The following is a 26,214-nucleotide window of genomic DNA, read 5'->3' on the forward strand; positions in this document are numbered from 1 at the left end:
TCTGATAGCTGTTTTATGACATTGCTCTGATAGCTGTTTTATGACATTGCTCTGATAGCTGTTTTATGACATTGCTCTGATAGCTGTTTTATGACATTTCATGTTTGCTCTGATAGCTGTTTTATGACATTTTATGTTTGCCCTGATAGCTGTTTTATGACAAGTAGCTCTTATAGCAGTGACATATAAGCTCTGATAGCTGTTTTATGACATTTTATGTTTGCTCTGATAGCTGTTTTATGACATTGCTCTGATAGCTGTTTTATGACATTTTATGTTTACTCTGATAGCTGTTTTATGACATTTTCTGTTTGCTTTGATAGCTGTTTTATGACATTTCATGCTTGCTCTGATAGCTGTTTTATGACATTGCTCTGAAAGCTGTTTTATAACATTTTATGTTTACTCTGATAGCTGCTTTATGACATTTTCTGTTTGCTTTGATAGCTGTTTTATGACATTGCTCTGAAAGCTGTTTTATAACATTTTATGTTTACTCTGATAGCTGTTTTATGACATTTCATGTTTGCTTTGATAGCTGTTTTGTGACATTTTCTGTTTACTATGATAGCTGTTTTATGACATTGCTCTGATAGCTATTTTATGACATTGCTCTGATAGCTGTTTTATGACATTTCATGTTTGCTTTGATAGCTGTTTTGTGACATTTTCTGTTTACTATGATAGCTGTTTTATGACATTTTTTGTTTGCTCTGATAGCTGTTTTATGACATTGCTCCGATAGCTGTTTTATGACATTTTATGTTTATTCTGTTTTATGACGTCTTAGTTCCCTTTTAAATGAAAATTAACGTTTACCACTGATTTATTCGAATTATATTTTATTCATATCGTGGCGAACCCGATCATTTTAATCATGTTTATAACATGACGAGACAGGATAAACATCGGACTTCCTCATCGACAGGCAGTAGTTATTTTACTAACAGGTGTCTCCGCGGGAATATTCACGCTGTAGCGGATATAATCAATTTTATAATTGGCCATTGTTAGCATACCGGGAATATCATAGGAAATTGACAAATAAAAAATTAACTGCAAATCAACGAGAACATTTAATTTTGACAACTTGTGAATACCAGGTGTGCTATTGACGTTGACGTATAATTGATATGATGCGGTATTTACGTCAAATTACGTCAAGAGCCACTCAGTGTTTTAGATAGTGTATAGTTGTTTCGAAGACGAAAATTTGTTTAGTTAAATTCGAAAACGAATGCGTCGTTATGAGGAAACAATATTCAACTCTGTGTAACTAAAATAATTTCCTTGAATGACGTCACTGGACCTCTTTAACGACTGGGGTGTTACTGCGACCAGCTGCTGATACCTGCACCTGTTGTTTTATGGGTGTTGTGCTATCAGACCGGATTTCTTAAATATTCCTCCGCATTTCCGATATAGTCCCCCTATCCTGCCGATCACACACAATCTTACTTGACTGGGAATTAATCTACAAAATATCTTCGTCATAATAGCGATTTAGTGGTAACCGATACAGATCTACGTACACCGTACATAACAGGAACCTGAAGGAGTCAGTATTATCTAGCGGCCATCTTGTTTCCGGTTCGTCAATAACTTGGAAACAAAATGGAGTGCATTCGAGAATGTCCTGCTGAGCGAGAGTACATAAATTTTAGCATGAAAAAATTTATCGGCATTTTTTTGTAATCTTTCTATGAAAACGATATTGTGTTAACTTGATGGACATAAGTGATAGTTGTAATACTCCGTACAAACCCATCGACTGAACGGGGCTTGTCTACATCTATGGAGTGCCAGGGGCCTCACAAGGGAACAGGGCTTTTGGTGATATTAAGGGAATGCGATTAAACATATTTTCATCAATTTTCCACCTCCAGTTGAAATTAATTTGACTCTAGGTAGCTTACCTCGCTACTGATTTTTATCACAATCTGTTTACGATTTTTTTCTAATTATTATTTTTTGCTTACCAACGCTATGATATATTTGTTCCATCTTATTTAATTTAAACCTTTTCCTAAAAAGGGAAATGTCTTAATTAGTCAGAATTCTTTACTTTTCGAAGGGATGAATTTGCTGGGGAAAAAACATGACAGGTCGTTCAAACGATGTTCTGTTCATGAATACAAGCTTCCAAAAACTTCCATTAAATGTCAATATCAGCTCATCATTGAATAAGTTATTACAGACGTTCACGATAGCAAATGGATAAAAAGTAGGAAAAGAATTGAAATGGAGTATTTTTGTGTTGGAATGCCTCAATATCTGCAAATCCCAACATTGGTTCCCTTACATGATAGGTAACATAGATGACTAAAATAAAGCTCAGTGGTATCAGAAGCGTTCTTCAATTGCTCCTGATGTGAAAACAATAGAAAGCAAAAAATATCAGCTTCACAGCAATGCGGATAATGGAGTCTCGACTAACGAGAGTTTACCATATGGGAATTACTCTGACATCATATTGTAACATGAATATCGTACCTATGGTTGTAGAGGAAGTGTAGGACCTGACACCTTGTCATATCGGTAAACAGAATTCCGGTAAATAGCGTTTCCACTTTAACAAACACTTTGTAAATTATAGAATTCCCCATCAGTACTTTACGATCGAAAGAAGCGTTTACTCTGGACCTAAGCAGAATTCTTTATTTTCGTATTTTGTACCCGTTTTAAAGAATCAAGGCAGCCAAACCTGGCATGACGGGCTTCACTGGTTCCAGTGGAGTTTTCTCCTTTCAGTATTCCTGCTTATCTACAGTTGCACTGTATAATGTCACCCAGGTCACAGCTGGCTTGTACTGATTTCAAAATAATGTGACCGATCCGATGCTTTAACCACGTGTCCCGATTATTGCGTAGCGGACCTTGGGTTATCAGTGAACAATGTCTTCATATTTTCTTATCAGTTATGAAAACCAACAGCAAAATAACAAACAAATCATGGCATGAGAAATGTACCAAACGTATGAAACCACGTGAGTAGGTACCCATACAAGGCTAGTGCACATCCAAACGGATCATTTTCAGACAGCAAGTCTAACATCCCGAACAACAACACCACACCATTGTATAGAATCCAAAACATTGGTGTTGTTGGATTCAGCCATGATTCAAATATGGATTGACATTATAAAGTCGTATTCAGCAATCTAGTTTTGTCAATCGTGCGTCATTGCTAGCCAAATGCATGTCGATGCAAATTGATGTTACATATTGTATATACTATCTTGACACCAAAAGCCTACTTTTGTTTCCTCATGTCTTTTACAACCTCTCCGACAATATGTCCTTTTCTGTATTTACTGAATATATATTGTGATGAACAGTACGTGTTTTAGCCTGTTGTATATTTGTTCACGTTAGCTAATTTTAGCTTCTAATTTGAACATGGAACTGTAACCTGAATCATGCAACTTTTTTTTCCCCTTGAATTATATCCAGAAAGACAAAGCGTAGTGGAATGCCATAGGAATATCAGTGTAAGGCATGTGGTATAATGTTACCTGCAGAAGCGTGTTTATGGTCCACAGATTTAGGGAAGAATGCATTTTATTATATACCTATTGAATCTTACTATAGTGGTGCGCTCAGCTTTAAGGCCATACACTGCAATCAATCACTTCGCACATTCAATACAAGAATGCTGTTAGCCCAGCTTATTTTTTTAAAGAAGGTTGCCAAATATTTTAGCGACATTTTATGCTTTGGGCACTTATTGTCATTGTTCTCTTCATGGCGTCGTTTTGTCTGTCGTTGTTGTTTGGTTAAATGTTTTGGGATTGAAAGTTTTAGAAACGGCAGAGTTTTATACGTTTCATTCTTGTTTCATGCGTTACTAAGCGTGAATGCCCGAGTAACGATACTATTTGATTCCACTGACAGTATGATGAATATTCCCAGCAGGCTTCAATGGATATAGATACAATTTATATTTCCAAATAAACACAGTGATATTGGGTTACCTTTTGAAAATACTATAACTCGTGGCTTCATTGTTTCATTAGAGCTTTACCATATCTAATATTCTATACATCTAAGTTCACTACGAGAACAGGTGCTGAGGTCGTAGGCGATAACGTTCCTGTAAATTGCGCAATATGAAACAATTATAGTTCGTTTCGATGTTTGTGTTTGGTTTGATTAACTTTTGAAAAACCCCACATGTTTTATTTTATCCTAGGTTGGTACATAACCACGCCTTGCCCTGTCATGATTGTCCCATTTTTTAAAATTAATAAACACGCTTAGATTTTAAAATAAATAGCTTTTATGTGAAAACTAGTTATAATAGACACTTTGGTATAGCAAAATATAAAATGACGCTGATTTCGGTTAGAAGAAAAACATGAAATATGAATAAAAATATCAGTAATTTCTGAATATCAGTTTTGGAACATTTTCTATGATTAATTGCTACCGATGCTTAATTATAATAACTAAAAAAGTATTACAACACATGTATATGTTTTCTCATCTAACGCGTAGAAACTTCTGCATTATAAAGTCTTTTTTTTTAAGTTTTCCTCCGCAAATGTAAATGGTAAAATGTATTGGTGATACACATTACCTAGTCAAAATGTGAGCGAAGGAAATAAGCCATCTCGGGTATGGTCTGTAAATTAGCATATAGCCTTACATTTCCAAACACTTTACCTTATTTTCCTTGTTCGCTTGTAAAGGTCTCTGTGTACATTTTCCCTTTTGATCATACATTTTGTCATACATGTTTTCGTACTGATTTACCCAAACATGTGTTTTGTAATAGTTTTATCGCTTTAGTTCGAACAACGTTTCCTTCACTTTACCGTATTCTTTTGTTATGTTTACCTAAATATGCTTAAACATTTTGAAAATGAAGAAATGATTGACAATTATATCTTACCGCCTAATTAATGAGTTTTCTGATTATATATTATATGTTCACTATCGAACCAGACATTCAACATGAGGCAAAGTAATTTAGCAACAGATAGCACTGCATGCCAAGAATTATCACCGAGATTTCTACAAAACGTATTTCCTGCACCGAGGCACCTCCCGGCAAACCGGAAGTATATCAGTCGCCATATTTGTCCGTTTACTTCAAACAGTGTCGCCAAGCTTCCAGCAGCGGATATATGACACGACGTATCTACCTAATCGATGGACAATCGGTTGTCAACAGGTAAACAGCACTGACACAAATACACATAAGTTTGTTTCAGCTTCGTGTTTTATTGAATCTGACTTAAGAGAGATTTTTTCTTTGCTATTTGAAATTATTGGTACTGTATCAATTAGTAATCGTGTTAGAAGATAGCTAGTCCACCTAACACTCAAAAGAGACAGGCTTACAAATATTCTTACGGTAGAGATACATACAATATTCATTTCTCAAAAATACACACAATTGTTGCCCATGCACAGAAAATTTACGTACACTGTGCAGATCTAACAAACTGAAAAGCTTCCATGGAATGTCCTGTCCTGGCAAAAAAATCAACTGTCCATAAAAAAATAATCTAAAGTTGAATCAAAACATTTATTAACGTATATCATTACTAAATAACTTATGCCATTACCGAAATGTTTTAAAGTGAAAAATTCTTCAAAAAAGTAGTGAAATAAATATTCATCTTTCCCCGTCCTTCTGTTGATACAAGGTTTAATGTGGAACGAAATCTCCTATAAGTTGTGTAGAGTGAATTCCCGCGGAGCCACTAGCCTGTGAAGGCTTCCAACTATTAGTTAACATCTGCTAATCTGCGTGCCTATCTGCCTAGCTCACTTTGAAGTGATGTACGGAAGTTCGCAGTCCCGTGACGTCGTGCTGGGCAAACGAGCATTTCATGTCAATGAGGATTCTATACACATCACCGCTGTTGAAGAAGCATCCATTCCGCAATAAACGCAAGCGATTATGCCTCGTAGAATCTAATACGAGACGGATTATATTATTTCCGTTTTCAGTACTTTCTAGTGAAAAAAAACCCCATTATACTAAGTAACGTGAAACTTTGGTGCGACAAAGTGCAGTTAGGTTCTGCAAACACGAGCATTTTATCAACATACGGGGCTGTGGTGAACATATATCTATTACCGCATACTTAATCTAGCATATACGTCCAGTCGTTTCTGTCGTAAAGTGTCAATTTATACAAAAGGTTGTGCTTTTATAGATTTTTTTACAATATACTCTGGTCAATAAATTGTTTCTTGGACATTTTTTTAACAGTGCATTCGTCATCTTGCCTAAAAGTCTAGTCAAAGTAGGTCACCCTTCTGTTCATCACTTTGAAGTATTAATTGTCCCGTCGCACAGAATCACACAGTAGAAATAAGTTGATGGTAGCTGTACCAAACGATAAAGGACAGTAAAGGTTGCAGAAAAACAGTCTCTCCTTAGGCGCCTCCTACCGGCAAGACACTATTGATAAATGAGGAGGACATATGTTATCTGCTTGAAACGTTTAGGTCATCACACTAGTTTCCATTTCATATGAGATTTATGAAACAGGCCAAAGAATGTCTTCACTTCAGCGAGCTTCCAGCATTCTCCAATGCAAACATTCCTGACAACTTTCATAATATCATATAAAACAATTTCGAGATAAAAAAAAATCCCTTTATAAAATCATAAAGATTTGTTTCGAAATATATACATGTTCTATCAAAGTCTGAAAACCACGACCTTAGCTCTTTATTCATTGAAGATAGTGTGACACCGTAAGTATATCTTAAATTCTGTTACTTCAAAGATTTGGAGGAAAAGACACGAAGGGGTGGTTATCAAGAAGCTTTGTTCTGAGTAGATGATGGAGTAGTGATTGCTGACAAGGAACATATTATTTTATGCTTCGTCGTCTGCCGACACAACGACACACTCATACTTACATACAGATCGTAGAAGGAGGTTTGGACATCGGGGTAAAACAATACTGACTTGTAATCTGTTTTCATGTTTGATTTCAAGGTGATACTTCTCCTTTATTTTCTTTAATAATAAATCTAATGTAGTTTACTTACTTTGAACATTAATCCGATTCAGCATGCCTATCGCCATGAATAGTCACCTACATAATCTTACACGTCACTTTCCAGTTGATAGGAGGAGTCTCGCGATATGTTGGACCCTTCATGGAGCTCGCGAAGCTTTGCATTACGCATAATATAAAGATCACCAGTTATAACGTCTGTTACTACCTGTCCAGGTATTTGTGTGGAGATGTAAAACAATAAGATACTAAAGGAGGATTTGTTCTCCTCTAAAGTCAGCGGTAGTGACGTTTGCTTATAATTGCAAAGCATTGAGGCATTGGGTTCAGAGTGATTGAAACAAATGTTTGGGGTAATGTTGTACATGTATCTGAAGTTTGGTGGAAGGTCAGTCCAGACGAACTTTTGGTGTAGGATGTTAGTTATATTAACTGCTTGAATAATGTTGTTGGCAAACTCAACCTTTATAAACTCCCAGCTACTGTAGAGTCATGACTATCAATAGCTTTAAGATTTGTATTTGTGTCACGTTATCAATGAAAATAAACATAGTAAATATACAGCATTTGATATAGCGCCCAAGCTGGCTAACATAAGCCACGCTTTACAGTACATAGATACAGTCACCTAGTAAGTATGTTACGTAACCTCAGAATAGGCTTAATATATACAGTTACCTAGTAAGTATGTTACGTAACCTCAGAATAGGCTACATATATACAGTAACCTAATAAATATGTTACGTAACCTCAAAATAGGCCACATATATACAGTCACCTAGTACGTATGTTACGTAACCTCAGAATAGGCTACATATATACAGTAACCTAATAAGTATGTTACGTAACCTCAAAATAGGCTACATATATACAGTCACCTAGTAAGTATGTTACGTAACCTCAGAAAAGGATACATATATACAGTCACCTAGTAAGTATGTTACGTAACCTCAGAATAGGCTACATATATACAGTCACCTAGTAAGTATGTTACGTAACCTCAGAATAGGCTACATATATACAGTCACCTAGTAAGGATGTTACGTAACCTCAGAATAGGCTACATATATACAGTAACCAAGTTAGTATGTTACGTAACCTCAGAATAGGCTACATATATACAGTAACCAAGTTAGTATGTTACGTAACCTCAGAATAGGCTACATATAAACAGTCACCTAGTAAGTATGTTACGTAACCTCAGACTAGGCTAAATATATACAGTCACCTAGGAAGTATGTTACGTAACCTAAGAATAGGCTACATATATACAGTCACCTAGTAAGGATGTTACGGAACCTCAGAATAGGCTACATATATACAGTAACCTAGTAAGTATGATACGTAAGCTCAGAATAGGCTACATATATACAGTCACCTAGCAAGTATGTTACGTAACCTCAGAATAGGCTACATATAAACAGTCACCTAGTAAGTATGTTACGTAACCTCAGAATAGGCTAAATATATACAGTCACCTAGGAAGTATGTTACGTAACCTCAGAATAGGCTACATATATACAGTCACCTAGTAAGTATGGTACGTAACCTCAGAATAGGATACATATATACAGTCACCTAGTAAGTATGTTACTTTACCTCAGAATAGGCTACATATATACAGTCACTTAGTAAGTATGGTACGTAACCTCAGAATAGGCTACATATATACAGTTACCTAGTAAGTATGTTACTTAACCTCAGAATAGGCTACATATATACAGTCTCCTAGTAAGTATGTTACGTAACCTCAGAATAGTCTACATATATACAGTCACCTAGTAAGTATGTTACTTTACCTCAGAATAGGCTACATATATACAGTCACCTAGTAGGTATGTTACGTAACCTCAGAATAGGCTACATAGATACTGTTACCTAGTAAGTATGCTACGTAACCTCAGAATAGGCTAAATATATACAGTCACCTAGGAAGTATGTTACGTAACCTCAGAATAGGCTACATGTAAGTATGTTACGTAACCTCAGAATAGGCTCCATATATACAGTTACCTAGTAAGTATGTTACTTAACCTCAGAATAGGCTACATATATACAGTCTCCTAGTAAGTATGGTACGTAACCTCAGAATAGGATACATATATACAGTCACCTAGTAAGTATGCTACTTTACCTCAGAATAGGCTACATATATACAGTCGCTTAGTAAGTATGGTACGTAACCTCAGAATAGGCTACATATATACAGTCATCTAGTAAGTATGTTACGTAACCTCAGAATAGTCTACATATATACAGTCACCTAGTAAGTATGTTATGTTACCTCACAATAGGCTACATATATACAGTCACCTAGTAAGTATGTTATGTAACCTCAGAATAGGATACATATATACAGTCACCTAGTAAGTATGTTATGTTACCTCAGAATAGGCTACATATATACAGTCACTTAGTAAGTATGGTACGTAACCTTAGAATAGGCTACATATATACAGTTACCTAGTAGGTATGTTACGTAACCTCAGAATTGGCTACATAGATACAGTTACCTAGCAAGTATGTTACCTAACCTCAGAATAGGCTACATAGATACAGTTCCCTAGTAAGTAGGTTACGTAACCTCAGAATAGGCTACATATATACAGTAACCTAGTAAGTATGTTACGCAACCTCAGAATAGGCTACATATATACAGTCACTTAGTAAGTATGTTACGTAACCTCAGAATAGGCTCCATATATACAGTTACCTAGTAAGTATGTTACTTAACCTCAGAATAGGCTACATATATACAGTCTCCTAGTAAGTATGTTACGTAACCTCAGAATAGGCTCCATATATACAGTTACCTAGTAAGTATGTTACTTAACCTCAGAATAGGCTACATATATACAGTCTCCTAGTAAGTATGGTACGTAACCTCAGAATAGTCTACATATATACAGTCACCTAGTAAGTATGTTATGTTACCTCAGAATAGGCTACATATATACAGTCGCTTAGTAAGTATGGTACGTAACCTCAGAATAGGCTACATATATACAGTCACCTAGTAAGTATGCTACGTAACCTCAGCATAGGCTAAATATATCCAGTAAACTAATAAAGAAATAAAGGAAACTATGATATAGTTCATCTCACTGAATATTAGACCATATGAGGAGAACAGCCATCGGCCATAATGCATTCTAACGGAATATCGTACAAATTGTATACAAGTTTATATTAATAACGTTATAGATAAACGTGAAGACTGGTGTTATTTACTTGGATTTCTTTAGCAAGATAGAAAATGAAAAAAAAATAGTATTTACTAACTTACCACATTACAAATAATGAGTAAAGTCGCTTAATGAGCTGCTTTAATAATTTTAGCAGAGATTATTCCTTAATGAGATATAAGACAACTGATGTAGCCATTTTGCTTCATTTTCCATGCTAGAAATAAAAACGAATTTTATTTTGGATAAATGTTGTGAATGAAAAACGATTATCTCAGCAAATTAAGTTATACGTGATAGCTTTTTAAGATATGTAAGTATAATTGGATAAAGGAACGGACTCTTTCATGTATGTGTCTCATTATTTCTTCATTATCTCTTATATTTGTAACGTATTATCCGTGTTGTACTTACTTGTTTATGTGTTCTCGGCCATAGTAAAGTCTATTTTTATTATTATTAATATTATAAGACTAAGAATAGAATGTTCACTTCAGAACATAAGTTGAGTATGAAAAAGACATTGCAAAAGCAACCGAATTTCCAAGATAGCCATTGATTATGTCTGTGATACAGTTTTATTGGGGGCGAAACCGTACAGTGATTTACTAGTCCAAGGTACTGAAGATGTCGCTTTAATAATTAGTAAACGAGGAGCTCCTTACTTTGATAAAAACAAAACAAAAAAAACACGCAGTCTGTTATAATTATAGTCGTATCCTTTTTACGGGAAATACTGTAAATCAGTTATATTTTGCGAGAAAAACATTTTAGCGTTAACTCGCGAAGACAACCTATAATGTATTTAAATATCTCACGAAACTGTGTTCACGTTTAAACTTAAATTGCAAAGGTGTTTTGATGTGTTATTATCCATTTTGCCTAATTTTCAGTATCCTGGGGTATGTTATAAGGATCAGGAAGATTCATTTGGGATAAATGCGTTCTCATAACAAAAATTCTATTTCGACAGTTCCATCTACTCGAATTCATTATAAAGGTTATCAGGTCCTACAGGTAGATTCTTTCCTGATCCCCTTACCTGGTTTCATGATGATCAACAATATTCTTCGCTAGCGTTTTGACTTAAAATAACGCAAGTAAATGGTAATTCGGTGAACGTAATTGCATTCTTCGCTTATTTCGGGTCCAAGTGTTGATGTGGTGATAATGAGGTCACTATAACGAAAATGCCGTCAGGTAACAGCAATTCCACGTTAATACTTCCTTACTGCCTAAGTATTGTAAGTCATGTGTTCACAAGGTTAAACACTAAAACAGTAAACTGTACAACGGGAACTCTCTTTCTACAGCGTTTATTACATGGCAAATGAATGTAATGCTATTATAATCAAATGTATAGGAATGGACTATGTTTCACAAAATGTATGGGAATTTAGACGTCAAGATACATGTTGCATGTAGCACCCCGAATATAGGGAAACTTTCGAGAGAAAAAAAATCATATGAAATGTATTTACTTACTTACGACAAAATCTCCTTGTTCATACCATCATTGGCTAAAGATTTCAAAATGACAGGAAAGATCGCCTTCCCCAATCATTTTTTTGTTTTGTTAAATGTGCATGTACTTGAGGTTCGAGACTATTGGTTCCAGACTTGGCTATGAGGAGTTAACTAGACATTGAAAGTAGACACCTGACAGGCAATAGGATTCGATCGCTCCTATCAATGGCGGCAAGAAGGAACACCAACAAGTATACCCATACTCTCAGGCCGAGACGACGGAGATTTATGATAAATGGTCATTCTGTCTGGTCACTCTGCGATTTAATACCCCGGCGCTGATAACAGGACATTTTAATCTATCCATCAGCACTACGATTGAATATTTTATATCCTGAACTTTTGGTTCCTCGACTGAACGAAAATCGTAATTTTTCAAAATGGTTATCTCGCGTTATGACAGATAATCGGAGAACGCTGCATTACATTAGATTGTGCTAGGTAGATACGTATTTACGGTCTGGAGACGGAATCCGGATAAATCGATGGTACTAAAAGTTGAGCTTATCACAGCTACACCAGAGATATATAATACCTATAGGTACCATCAGCCACAACGATAAGGAACTGCATAGTGGGCCTCAATTAAAACAGTTATAATCGCTTATTGATATGGAAATGATATATAAGTTTATATTACTTCAGCTTACGCCACTAAATAAAAACCTCGCATTCTCTCAATGTACTTTGGATTTTATTTATCGCTCTAGTGTTAAAGAAGATAGCAGCTATAAATGTACGTATTGTGTCTTGGCAGAGAGCTGCAAAAAGGGAGGTCACTCAGCAGTTGGTCGTGTCACAATTTGACTCTCTTCCAACGAACGATCCCGGATCTGAAGTACATCTAATATACCTACAACAGCGATATAGGCTCCGCAGGAAAAAGGTAAGGCTGAGGCATGCAGAGTCCCAAGGTATAAAATGGGTAAAGAGTTTGGTGTGCCAATAGAAACATGGAAATAAATGTGTAATAAAGGAAATAAAAACGCAAAGGTCTCACGAATTGCAATGGGTGCATCGGATCAAACTTATTTCTCTCATTTCTGTGAGCTTATGATAGAACTGCCCAGGGTAAGAATGGGGTGTAAGACTATAAGACTCTTTCATGTCCAGGAGTGTAGGATAGCCACGGGTATAAGACAATCAAGAATACCGTCCGTCAGGTTGGAGATTTCTCTGTCACACCCTCAAGGAAGGGGAACATTCAATTAATCTTACACCCATGTGCGTGACGTCACAATGTCGAGGCGTCAATTAATCGGAGATATTAACAGTTGTGTTGCAGTGCCTCTAGATAACAGTACCAATTCAAAATGTGTGCATGATTTAATAAACGCAAGTGTGTAGTAATATTAGCAATACTACATGTACCGTTACATGACCTCTGACCCCCACCCACCCACACAAACACACACACAAACAAACCAAAACAAAACGAGATTGTTTATCAACGGTTACAATACATAGACAAAAATCGTTAATGCCCAGGGGTGTATGATACGGAAATTAGAGCCTATGGGTTTTATAATTGGGTAAAACTTTATTCTTATATTCTTTAATGTCCCCGAAGCAGAGGAAATAGGCGATATCTATCCAACACTAAAGAATCCTGAATTAGTTGCCTCGTACGATCATGCAGAGGGATACAGCAAACTGTTTTCCCAAAACTTTCAAGAAATATTCGGTTTTTTTTAAAGTTTCAAATACCGCTTTGAAGAATGGCTGTAAGTTATATATTTTATTTATTTGAAGAAAAGCGTCGAAAACGACTGTTCGAAACACACGTCTGGTTCTACAGGTACCAGGTCACTTTAAACATCTTTTGGTGTGTAAAATTAGTTGTTGATGGATGAACAGAAGATATACGCTTGTGAATGTACCTATACAATCTAATAATGTACACATTATGCCAAATAAATGGATCATTCTTTATCATACAGGTTTTTCGTCCTAATATGACTTATCGGCGATGCTAGGGGCCATGGTAGGATACATAGATTTGTCAAAGTTAATACTTCGAAACAAGCTATTTGCGTATAAACTTCAGAAAATAATAACATTTTCACTCATAGAATACAAGGCATATCACTTAATACAGCTTCTTAGGTTATTTGCCTTAAAATATAAAAAGTTGAACTTCTTATCAAGGGTGTAATAACCAAACAGAATGACCATTAACAATAAGGAATGTTCAAACGTTTGATTTCACAAAAATACACATGTGCTTGTGACGAACTGTTGTCATTTATATGCCACAATTAAAGCTGTTTGGTGTCCTAAAATAACAAAAAAATAATACCTTATTTAAGTTAGCTGGACTTATTAAAAGAACATTAAGCTATGCGGACTCGTAAGGTGACCAGAATTGACCGTTTCGAAGATCTATACATTCGTTATAATCGTATCAATTATCAAGTGTGTTTACGAAATGTGTTTAGGCTTGGGGAAACGCTCTTGAATTCCTGCCGTACAATGACGAATTGCTTTTTTGGATTCTGTGTGCTTAAAAGAATCGTTTTCTTGTATATTAAGGTATTCAAAGATATTTTGAAATGCCTTACTTAGTAGCTTTAAAAGATATTTTTTATTCCTTTTTTATTCTAAAAATATCACTTACAGTCACTTAAAACAAGATATTAAATGTTTCTTCGGTAAAGTACACGTCTTGAGAACCAAATGTGTATACATGTATATGATATACTACTAAAGTAAGAGGCATACACACATGTTCACCAGAGCTGTATAGCTTTGTGTCCTCGTCATTTCAGTCTGCGGGAGGTAAACCAATGAAACAGTGATTTTACGACAAAGGGGTATGGTAGTGTTATGGTTAGTCATGCATTGCATGTTAACACAACGTGCTGTACCATCAAAGCTTACTAATTGTAGAGTAGGTGTTAGGTCTGACCCGGAATCGCGACCCCACAAAGTTCATTGTCGATGATCTATCGCGATATGTTAACACGTGTTACCCGACACCCTGTCGCGTTCTTCGTACTGTTGAACATTTATTAGTTTTGTAAACATTAAATTATTTGTAATAAAAGGTTTGTTTGTGCTGCCTACGATCGGCGACCAATGACAAATTAATCTCATTTAAAGGTACTGTACTAGTTTGCAACATATATAGCGTAACCAAAGTAGGCACACGTACTGTAAAAATAAACTACCACAGCGTCAGCATATATACAAGGACAACATATACTACAGCGTCAGCATACGAGGACAACATATACCACAGCGTCATCATACGAGGACAACATATACCACAGAGTCATCATACGAGGACAACATATACCACAGCGTCAGCATACGAGAACAAAACATAATAAAGAGTCGGCATACAAGGACAAAATACAATGACGGGTCAGCACACAAAGACAAAATACAATGACGGGTCGGCATACAAGGACAAAATACAATGACGGTTCAGCACACATAGACAAAATACAATGACGGGTCGGGACACAAGGACAACATATACCACAGCGTCGGCATACGAGGACACCATATACCACAGCGTCAGCATACCAGAACAAAACATAATAAAGAGTCGGCATACAAGAACAAAATACAAAGACGGGTCTGGACACAAGGACAAACTACAATGACGGGTCAGCATACAAAGACAAAATACAATGACGGGTCGGGACACAAGGACAAAATATACCAAAGCATCATAATGTAAGGACAAAACATACCACACCGTCACCATAAAAAGACAAATTATACCACAGCGTCATAAAATAGGAAAAAAAATATACCACTGTGTTATGATGCAAAACAAAATATATCAAACGTCAGAATATAAGGACGATATAAACCACAGCATTAGCGCACTAGAACAACGTACAACAGCAACAGCATACAATGACAAAATATACCACAGCATTAAAATATAAGGACAAACTATACCACAGCATTAAAATATAAGGACAAAATATAACACAGCATTAAAATATAAGGACAAAATATACCACAACATCACAACACAAGGACCAGATATACCACAGCGTTAGCGTACAAGGACAAAATATACCACAACATCAAAACACAAGGACCAAATATACCACAGCGTTAGCGTACAAGGACAAAATTTACCACAGAATCAACCCACAGGGACAAAATATCCTACATAGCATTAACATGCAACCACCATTATACTACAATGCAAATGTATAGGAACAAAATATAAAAATGTGTTAACACAAATAAGTGTACAAGGACAAAATGAAATATAACTGCGTCTCCTGATATGTTGTTCCCTTCAAAACATGTGCAGACAACACAGATGAACCATAATCACATCATGTCGCGTGTCATCCCCAGGTAGGGATCTGAACCGGCAAATGGAGGCAAGCGTCCTTAACTAGCTCATTATCGCATGATGTATGCAGAGCACACCGAGAAGATTGTACAGGAGAGACATTATTTCATTTTTTCTTTAAAACTTTTTATCCGGTGTGAAATTATACCCTTCCATTATACGGCCATCCATCTTGTTTAACTTGTAGTTACCTACGAGATGGTGCAAATTACGGGTTTTATACTTGACCTCAAAACTGAAGCGGGGGGAATAAATTTTCTTACATCGTTTAAGGCCAGCCATTGTTACAGATTCCAAAAACATGTGGTATAGATTTAAACATTCCATGTACGACCAGCAACATTGGTACACTTGTTAGTTCTGGAATGGGTGCGATATATGGGTGGTTAAAAAGGCAATATAAAACCGCAGTAGTACTTGTGTAATATTGTTTGTAAAGACGGGTGGCGAAATAGTGCAATTTAATGGAATTTGACGACAATTTTCACGCCTTTAGAGCAAGTCACAAGAAAAGGAGGTAGACTATTATCGATGCTTTTATAATGTATGTGGAAATGGTGGTTTTAAATCTTAAAACATCAACATAGTGATATATCTTTCAGTAGCACAATACAATGACAATAGTCCGGCACAAATTCTAAACATCATTTCCTTTACAGAATATCCACATATACACCTTTACATTCACATAAAAACAATCAAAAACAATGACTACACTTTACATTATAATTCAAAACAGTCAATTCTCAAGTAAATCCGTAAATAGTTAAAAGATTTTTGCATTTCTATGAACCATTTTTAAAATAACGTTTGTTTTAGAATGGTTGGAGTGTTTCCTTAGAACTATATTAATACGTATTAGCATTACCGACATCTCTGTTTATATTTACCAAAATAGTATAGTTACTAAATGCACTATACATAACATTCTGTATTTTTCGTTTTTTCCATTTTCCCTAACAGTTCTTTTCTATTCTGAGAAAAACAATGTTTGATTTAAATGGTAATATTCATTATCATGATGCGTATTTCTACTTGCAAGTAGAGAAAGTTAACATGGCTCATAACATGCCATATCCCTGCTGGATCAATGACCGTGACATCTTAACACAATTGACAATGAAAATATATAATCATGATCATAATCTAATTTGTACTACATTGACATAACAATCATGGCCGCCAGAGTGATGACAATGGGTGTGAAGGTGAATTTCCATTTTTAGTAACAGTGATTAGAATCTTTTAACAATCAGGCTAGTATATGGGAATTTTGTCAAAGATCGACATACTCGTGAATTTTGATTAAATGTGTCAAGAAATACACCGCTAGAGTAATGACAAGGGAGTGGTAGTGAATTTATACTTTACGTAGGAATGACATATGTTGTTCATGGTATGCCCCTGTTATGTTTCTCCAAATTCTATCAAAAAAAGAGGATGCTAGAGAAATGGTATCTTCACTAACGAAGGGTTACGATTCAGTCTTCCTAACTCTCAAAAAGAGTAGGTAGATGGTACCGGATCGTAACCCTTGGCTAGCGAAGATTGAGAAATGATAGCACACACGCAAATATTACACACACGTAGGCTGCACGCCCTATATAATATGACCCTACGATGTAGCTGTTATTAGGACACCAATCACAATCAAAACTAAACCAACAATAGAATCATACTTGACCACAAGACAACTGTAACTAACGCTCTGTCAAAACATAACACATTATAGGGTCACATAGTAGTCTTAACGGCACACCAATATAAGATGATACCAAGTGTAAACAAAGCCATAATTCTAACTCGAAATCGGTAAAAATAAAGGGGGGAAATAAACAATGAAAATATATACGGAGACCCTTGAAAATATACCAGGCCTAGTGTTTGCTAAAGGCATCCTGTTCTACCGACGTAAAGGTACAGACGTATAGTAATGACCTCAGATACCAGGAACACAAATCTCGTATGAGCTTCCATGCATCAAGACAAACTCGCTGTAACCAAGGGTTGCAAAGAAAACGGACCTATATAACCAATGACTCGCATTTACTGGACAAGGTTCGTGAGTAGTCATGCTCCGTAAAGCTATCATATTTAAGCATTGAGCTGCTTTCAGTTGGCATTCAAAGCCTACATGAATGCCAACTGAATTTGGTATGGAGTGGAAATGCCATGAGATGGTAAATATAAAAAAAAGTTTAACGCAGAAATGTTACTGAAGTTCAAGGTTCCTGTTCTCATGATGGTTCGGTTTGGTTTAATTTTGTTTCTCGTCCTATCAACAGCTAAGGTCATAAGGACGTGCCTCTATGCGTGTAGTGTATACGTGCTTGTCTGTGTATATGCAGGCGACGGGGTATGTTAGGGTGCTTACCTCCTTGTGATAGCGCGGATCTGTTGCCGATTTTATAGTGCAATCTCACTGAAATGCCATGCCGAAGGCGCCAAGCACAGCATTCCTCCCGGTCACATTATACTGACAACGGGTGGACCAATTGTTGCCATTCCCCTTTATGCTGAACGTCAAGCAGGGAATAACAACTACCATTTTTAGGGACTTTGGTATGTCCCGGCCTGGGGACAGAGCCCATTGCCTTCCTCACATAGGCAAACGTTCAATATTCAAGCCAAAATTGAGGTGTTGCCAAGCAAGGCGCTAGGAAATAAAGGGTAGCTAGAAGTAGAACGAAAGATAAATATCCCAAATATTGTAATGGGCGCAGCAGATTCATTTTGGTCGCTTTTGTGTCCCCAAATAGAGGGCACCAAACCATAACCCTAATTCTGCAGGGTAGTTCCCCACATTAGTCGCCTCCTACGTTACATGCAATGGGTGACAGCAGGTGTATTCTTTTCCCGATCTCCCACCTGCAGGAGTTTGTTGTCGTGAACTAACCGAGGGTAAAACGTTTTACTACTATATGAACCGTCTTTTTTGTCGCCTTAATGCTAAGGTAGACTTAGTTTCCATACTAAACTATACTTAACGAGGATAAGGTCAACCTGAAAAAAGTCCATTTGTTACAGTATTCTTTATATTTTTCGAAAATGTCTTCCAAGTCTGAGAAAAGAAAAAACGCCCGTTATCCTTTTTTCGATGTTTGACGGTAACCATGCTTCCCTTCAGACCTAGTAAGTATGCCTCTCCTTCTAAATCCCCAACACTAAGAGTATTAAAGAAGTGCGACAAAGCAGAAATCAGAAGGGGTTCATCCCCAACTACATCTACATCCGAAGTGAATTGTATAAAAGTGTCCTAATCTAGGACAAGGAAATCCGATGGAATTGTATTATGTATTAAGACTTCTAATTCAGGATGAAACTATCAATATACAGTTACAATTTAATTCAATAGCCTGATGGAGGATGTGTGCGTTTGGACACCATTTACACCATTGATAAGCTGAAGGAATATGGTTGGAATATTTGAAGAATTTTGTTATTTTCTTTCATTTAGAAGAATCGTTACCAACTACAACAAACAACCCTTTGTCAGGTTGTCAAAAAGGGGAGGGGGGAGGAATTCCACAAAAGTGGATGTGACACCCTCATAAGATTGAAGGAATGATGGTTAAATGTAATTAACCATGTTTTCTGATGTGTTATTGATCAAATTGTAGCAACATTTAATATTCTCAAAGTAGGCTGGGTATCAAGCAAGAGCAAAGAGACTTTGGTAGCAAGTATACTATGTATGCTAGGTAATTGTTTTTGCAATATATTTATTTCTGAAGACATGATCTGGAATCCATCATCAGATCACAATAGCATAATAAAATATCCGAATACTGCTGGGCATCAAACTTAAAGCTGTTTCTTCTTTGGTAGAAATTATACAAGTTTCAAGAAAATCAGACAATTCCTGGAAATGATTTAATTCAGAATCCATCCGCCTATCCACAGTAGCATAGTTGTTAGGCCTGAACGAACGTGTATCGCCTAGATACCTGGACCTGGAATAGTTCAACACACAGTCTCATCAAAATGCCAGACATAATATGTAATCATACCTGTCAACATTATCAAACTTTGAATCCATCTCAAAGTGGATCAGAATCAAAACCCGACGTGGGATGGATATGATAAGCATGTGTAAAAACTTTTAGGACCTTTAAGGTAAACATAGAGACAACATATAACTAATCGGCCATCTTGATAAAATTCAGTTTTGGGTCAAATTCAATCTAGAGGGTTATTATTCCAAAAAGTATGTTTCAAAGCATTCCTTGTAAGAAATCTTTTCTGTACAACACGAAGTGATCTTTATAAGTGGCATGTTTCACTGGTAATAAACAATTGGTGAAAGTCCTACGCCAGTATAAATATTTATTTCATAGATTGTTCACAGCAAAACCAAATCATAAAAACATGGATTTTGACATGAATAAGTTTAAGGAAGCATACACTGCTTATTTTATCATATGTTATTCCAAACAAAAATGATCAAATAATTGAATTGGAGATAAAGAAAAGGTCTTTTAGACAAGTTTATTAATCTTTTTATTAAGAAAGAACTTTTTTAAATAGTTAATATTTCATCAAGACCTTTGTGAAAACGTTGAACGTTGTGCTTTAGCAATGCTACCTTTCTAAACAGCAATGTTTTACTGATAATTTAGAATGTGCTTGTAATGATCTAATACGGATGAAGTTAATAACATGCATGAGATTTCAAAATAATTCTGGGATGAATTAGCTTGGGTCTTAGACAAAAAAGGGTTTTATGTTACATTGTTTATGTTTTTACTAAAACACATAGTTGAATGAAATGGAAATGTCTATAACAGGGAAAAATTGATAAAGCAATGATTTTTTGGGAATTTTTCGGCAGAGCCATATCGAGTATTGATATAAAGGACTGTCTACAGATAAATGCTACCTTACTGACACATATCTACCTGCTTTCTAAAGAGTTCTAAACTAAGATACCTGTTAAAGATATTTTATTCGTGGCACTGTGTTCAGATCAAAATGGACAAGATTACATAATCCGTTATATTCAGGTTATTTTGACGTATTAGCAAAAACTTTGGCCGCATTTGTTTATCGCGATCCCAACATTTAAACCGGTTGTTAGTTTATGAAATAATGTCTAACCTAGTAATCTAGTGCTGCGTTCAGACGAGCCTTGACAAAGCCTCCAAAGGCCTGCATGAACATTTGCAGGTCTGCCAAGATTTAAACCCGAAAATGTGACATTTTAACAGACAAACCAGTTAAACTTGATACGCGAAAGGAGCCTTAATAAAAGTTTAAAACAGGTGATATGTTTTACACAAGTTGATGGTATCATGTCATGTATAAGGTAGCATGTATCCCTAAACCTGATTAAAACCATCCATCCTTATTATACATACATCCTAAAAAGAATAAAGATATATAATTTTGTACTGAAAATTGCTTTTTTATTTTTTTTACTAATATACGAAATATACAAACACACAAACAACAATATTTAACACCTGCATCAAGTGTTAGAATGACTTATTTAACAGACACAAAGTTGAACATACACATTTCATAAATCAATTCAATAAGTTTAACATATTGTCCCAAGTTCCAACATTTATACTTATATAATGTGTAGATTTATCAGGTTTATTCAACAGTAGTATGTGTACATTTTCACAAATCTTTCTCAATAAATTCTACATGAATAGTTTACAAAACATGATGCAAAAAAAATAATCAAAAAATCCCTTTCAATGTCATATTTTTTGTCGAATCAAGGGTAGGGGATTTTGTACAAAAAAAACACACAAAAAAAGTGGTTTTAATTACATTGGCCTTATACAATTTCTCTTTCAGTTTACATCAATACAACACTACATTATATCATTTCATTCAATTTTTGTTTTTCAAATCCTCGTATTTTCATTTCCAAGGATCACATTATTTATTCATATTTCTAAACTTTTAAAACACTCATACAACATCCATCTACCATGAAATGAAAACAATCACAATATTAACATCTTTGATAGAAACGCTAACATTTTGATTACCTTGTAATGAAGACCAAAATAATGTAATAAAGTGCAAGACATGATGAGTTATCTCCCCTCTGATCCCGTTACCAATTATTCATGGAAACTTATTATGTTTGATTCATATAAGAAAAAATAACAATAATTATTTTATGTAAATCTCATGAACTTCCATTTTTATTAAATTTTTTCCTAACTGTTATTCAAACAACTACATTTGTAATTTGAAAGGATTTGAATTCATGAAAGGAAAAATATACAATAAATGACCAAATGTTCCTTGTTTTTTGTGTCGAAACAAATATACATAGGTACAGTTTTTAAATTTGCAATTAAATCTTTCATGAAGTTAAGAAGCAACAAACATCTATTAATTATAAACGATCTGCTGTTTATACACAAATTATATTAATTCTATGATCAAAGGGCTACAGTATAAAGCCAGTTACATGAAGTGTTCAACACATTGTCTGCTGGATAACCGAACTCCTCGGTAGTGAAGCGGACGTAAAACCTATCACTCAATCCATCAATCAATCATCAGTGTTCAACATCAAAAAGAGTTTAAAAAAATATATATAAAAAAATGATAATATAAAGTATATTCACACCAATCAGTAACTACATACAGGCCTTAAAACTATTCCTAAAGCATAACAATATCATAAGTACTGGCATTGATACCCTTGATCAGACTTTTGGTAATAAATGTTGTACTTGCCAATAGATCAATGGCAGCACTGAACCCTGTAGTCAGATATTATCATAAAACCTTAGCCAATGGTATCATCATCAATGAATAGTTTAGGAATGAAAAAACACCATGTAACAATTAATTATGTTCCCACCATTTTATGGAGAATTTTAACACATTAAAATGATTAAGTATGATAATAACCCGAGTTGTGTTTCAGGGTCACAAGGTCAACACCAAGGTTACTGTTGCTATGTATTGCACCATGATGCCAGATTTTATCTTTCATAATTAGATTTCGGCATCTTTAAAAGACATATGATTGGTTCATTTTATCGTATATCTTCCTACCTATGACAGTATACATTACTAACCTGGTACTTTTAATCAACTATTTTTTCATTGCTTTTATATAAATATCAGATATTTAACCTCAGATGTTTGATTCAGACATTTAATCTCTAAGATTACTCTACCCTTAAATAAATTGCTTTGAGACTAAACAAGAGGCTGAAGGGGTCTGTATGTTAACTCTCACCTGGTCATGTATGTTACATCATGGAAATTGAAGTACAGTGCAGAAGTAAGTTTAATAGATCAAGATTTGGGTTTAAATAACATTAATTTGAAATAATGTCATAGCAATCATTCCAGTAACCTACAAAATATATATCAGAGCCCTTAACGATATCCTTATCAAAGAGATTCTCTTTTGACATATTTGACCCATGTGACCTTGAAAGTATATCAAGTTTTAACAAACCTGATAGCTATTCCACTATATTGAAATACTTGATCCCTGTGACCTTTAGAATATGGCAAGGTCAATGAAGCAATTCAGCAAGCTATATGCCAAATAATAATTCTATACCTAATAGTTCTTAAAAACTCATCAAAACAGAAAGGCTGACATTGACGTTAAGACAGATACCGCATCCATTGCCAGCTCATGTTGGGTGGGATATAAACAAATTATAACTCTAGAGGATAATTTAATTCTGTGTAGTTCATATTATTAACATCAATTTTATTTACAAATTTACAACATAGGATTAGTACATTATCACAGCCATACAACTTGCTCAAGTCTCTCTGTTGCTAAGCAACATGCATCACCAGAACTACGGTCAATATGATGGAGGCCATAATCAGGAACGGAAGCCAGGTCTTCACGATGCCACAGACACTGCAACAACACAGCAATATAAACATGAGCAGGTACCATTTACACACACTGAACAAAAGATTTAGGGTTAGATGGTAACGACCTTGACAAACTTTGACTCAGGTTCTATCAGATGTTCACACGACTGATCAAATAAATTCCATTTAGAATAGTGAAAATAGAAAACAGGATGAACTACACTGCTTTGTTATTTTATTTCTTAATCAAAGTATAATTGTGATATCAAAGGTATAGACGACTCCAAAACAGCGTCCAGATTAGTAATCCATGTCATCCAGAATGTGGCACATACTCAAGGACTGTGATTCTGTCTCAAGAAATTCCAAAGGTGCAGATGTGTGATGTCAAAATTAGAACTCTAGGACATTGATGGTGATAATGACCATGATGATATTATTCTGAACAGGATATATTTGGTAGGTCAGGTGCATATGCTGACCTCCTCATCTGACAGAACATTGAATACCCAAAACATTTAACAGGTGAATGTTTTCTTATCATTATGAAATGTCAAAATGAAACTCGAGAATTCCTGAATGATTTCCAATTGGTACTTGTCATCAGACTTTCCATCAAAGTTTGAAATTGACATCATAATGTAATCAGACTTAGATTACTGGCACAGTATGTTATACAACAGAATTGTAAATATGGTATATTCTGGTACATTGGTGACATCATGCAACCTTTTAACAAAGCCACTAGAACTACTATAAATACGTATGACATTGCTGGACCTAACTGTTTTACTGATGTTCCTAGTTGTAGCCTTTTGGGAATTGATTGGGATAGGTGTGGGAACCATTACATTGAAAGGTACACAAGGTGTTGGGGCGAAGGACCCAGAATCGGAATAAATTTAAGCGATAACCGAGCTAGAAATGTCAGCCAGCTGCTGAAAAAATATTATGAAAATATTCCTCGAGGGAAACAGACCCCCTTACACACACCTCACCCCCATACCTGCAGGATATTGCCAGGGTGTTAGCACAAATTAATCGGTGCAAATAACTTACCTGGTATATTTTCCATGTATTAGCATCATAAAGCAGAGATATATCATGTTGTAGTTGGAGCCTCCATTGTAATGCATCAAGTTCAATGCCATGGCAACATGTGAATGACAATTGTCACAACAAAGATTGTGCTGAAATAAATAGGAAAACCATGATGTACAATTTCAAAATAAATTGTGTTCAAAGGGAAATAACCCTTGCTTTATAAATACCATTACCCGATGATTTAATATATGGTATTTTATTAAGTAATATTCAATGACATGATAAATTTGCCCTGTTAATGGAGGGCAGAAAAGGCAATGATTTCCTGGTCTCAATTTCAATATTGATATGCAAGTCAATAATGCAACAGACAACATTGTAATTTTCAGCATAAGCTGTATATTGAAAAGAATATGTGGAGTGTCATAAGGAGCTATCTGTATAATGTGACAGGAGGTCAGATGTCAATGTTTGTAAACACACATAATTGTTATGAGATGCTCCTTTATTACCTCACCATTCAGACCCTGTATTCCTCAGACATGTTATAACTTACTATTCTGCCCTTGTATTCCTCAGACATGTTATGACTTACCATTCTTCTCCTGTATTCCTCAGACATGTTATAACTTACTATTCTGCCCTTGTATTTCTCTGACATGTTATGACTTACCATTCTTCTCCTGTATTCCTCTGACATGGTATGACTTACCATTCTGCCCTTGTATTTCTCTGACATGTTATNGACATGTTATGACTTACTATTCTGCCCTTGTATTTCTCTGACATGTTATGACTTACTATTCTGCCCTTGTATTCCTCAGACATGTTATGACTTACCATTCTTCTCCTATATTCCTCAGACATGTTATGAATTACTATTCTGCCCTTGTATTTCTGACATGTTGTGACTTACTATTCTGCCCTTGTATTCTTCAGACATGCTATGACTTACTATTCTGTCCTTGTATTTCTCTGACATGTTATGACTTACTATTCTGCCCTTGTGTTCCTCAGACATGTTATGACTTATCATTCTGCCCTTGTATTCTTCAGACATCCTATGACTTCCTATTCTGTCCTTGTATTTCTCTGTCATGTTATGACTTACAATTCTGCCCTTGTATTTCTATGACATGTTATGACTTAGTATTCTGCCCTTGTATTCTGCAGACATGCTATGACTTAATATTCTGTCCTTGTATTTCTCTGTCATGTTATGACTTACCATTCTTCTCCTATATTCCTCAGACATGTTATGACTTACCATTCTGCACTTGTATTTCTCTGACATGTTATGACTTACTATTCTGCCCTTGTA

General features: G+C 35.4%; 1 protein-coding gene across 1 annotated transcript in view; it reads right to left on the reverse strand.

Moving 5' to 3' along the window:
• Positions 1–21,433: 21,433 nt before the first annotated feature.
• Positions 21,434–26,214, reverse strand: part of LOC110451003 (transmembrane protein 222-like) — a 20,670-nt gene continuing 15,889 nt past the window's right edge. Inside the window, exons 5-6 of the mRNA XM_021498827.1 lie at positions 24,909–25,039; positions 21,434–23,892 (exon numbers count right to left, since the gene is read on the reverse strand). Coding sequence (XP_021354502.1) covers positions 23,805–23,892; positions 24,909–25,039 — 219 coding nt within the window. The 3' untranslated portion in view covers positions 21,434–23,804. The remainder of the gene's footprint in view (positions 23,893–24,908; positions 25,040–26,214) is intronic.

The sequence above is a fragment of the Mizuhopecten yessoensis genome, unplaced genomic scaffold, assembly GCF_002113885.1.
Source record: "Mizuhopecten yessoensis strain PY_sf001 unplaced genomic scaffold, ASM211388v2 scaffold5677, whole genome shotgun sequence".
Taxonomy (NCBI): Eukaryota; Metazoa; Mollusca; class Bivalvia; order Pectinida; family Pectinidae; genus Mizuhopecten; species Mizuhopecten yessoensis.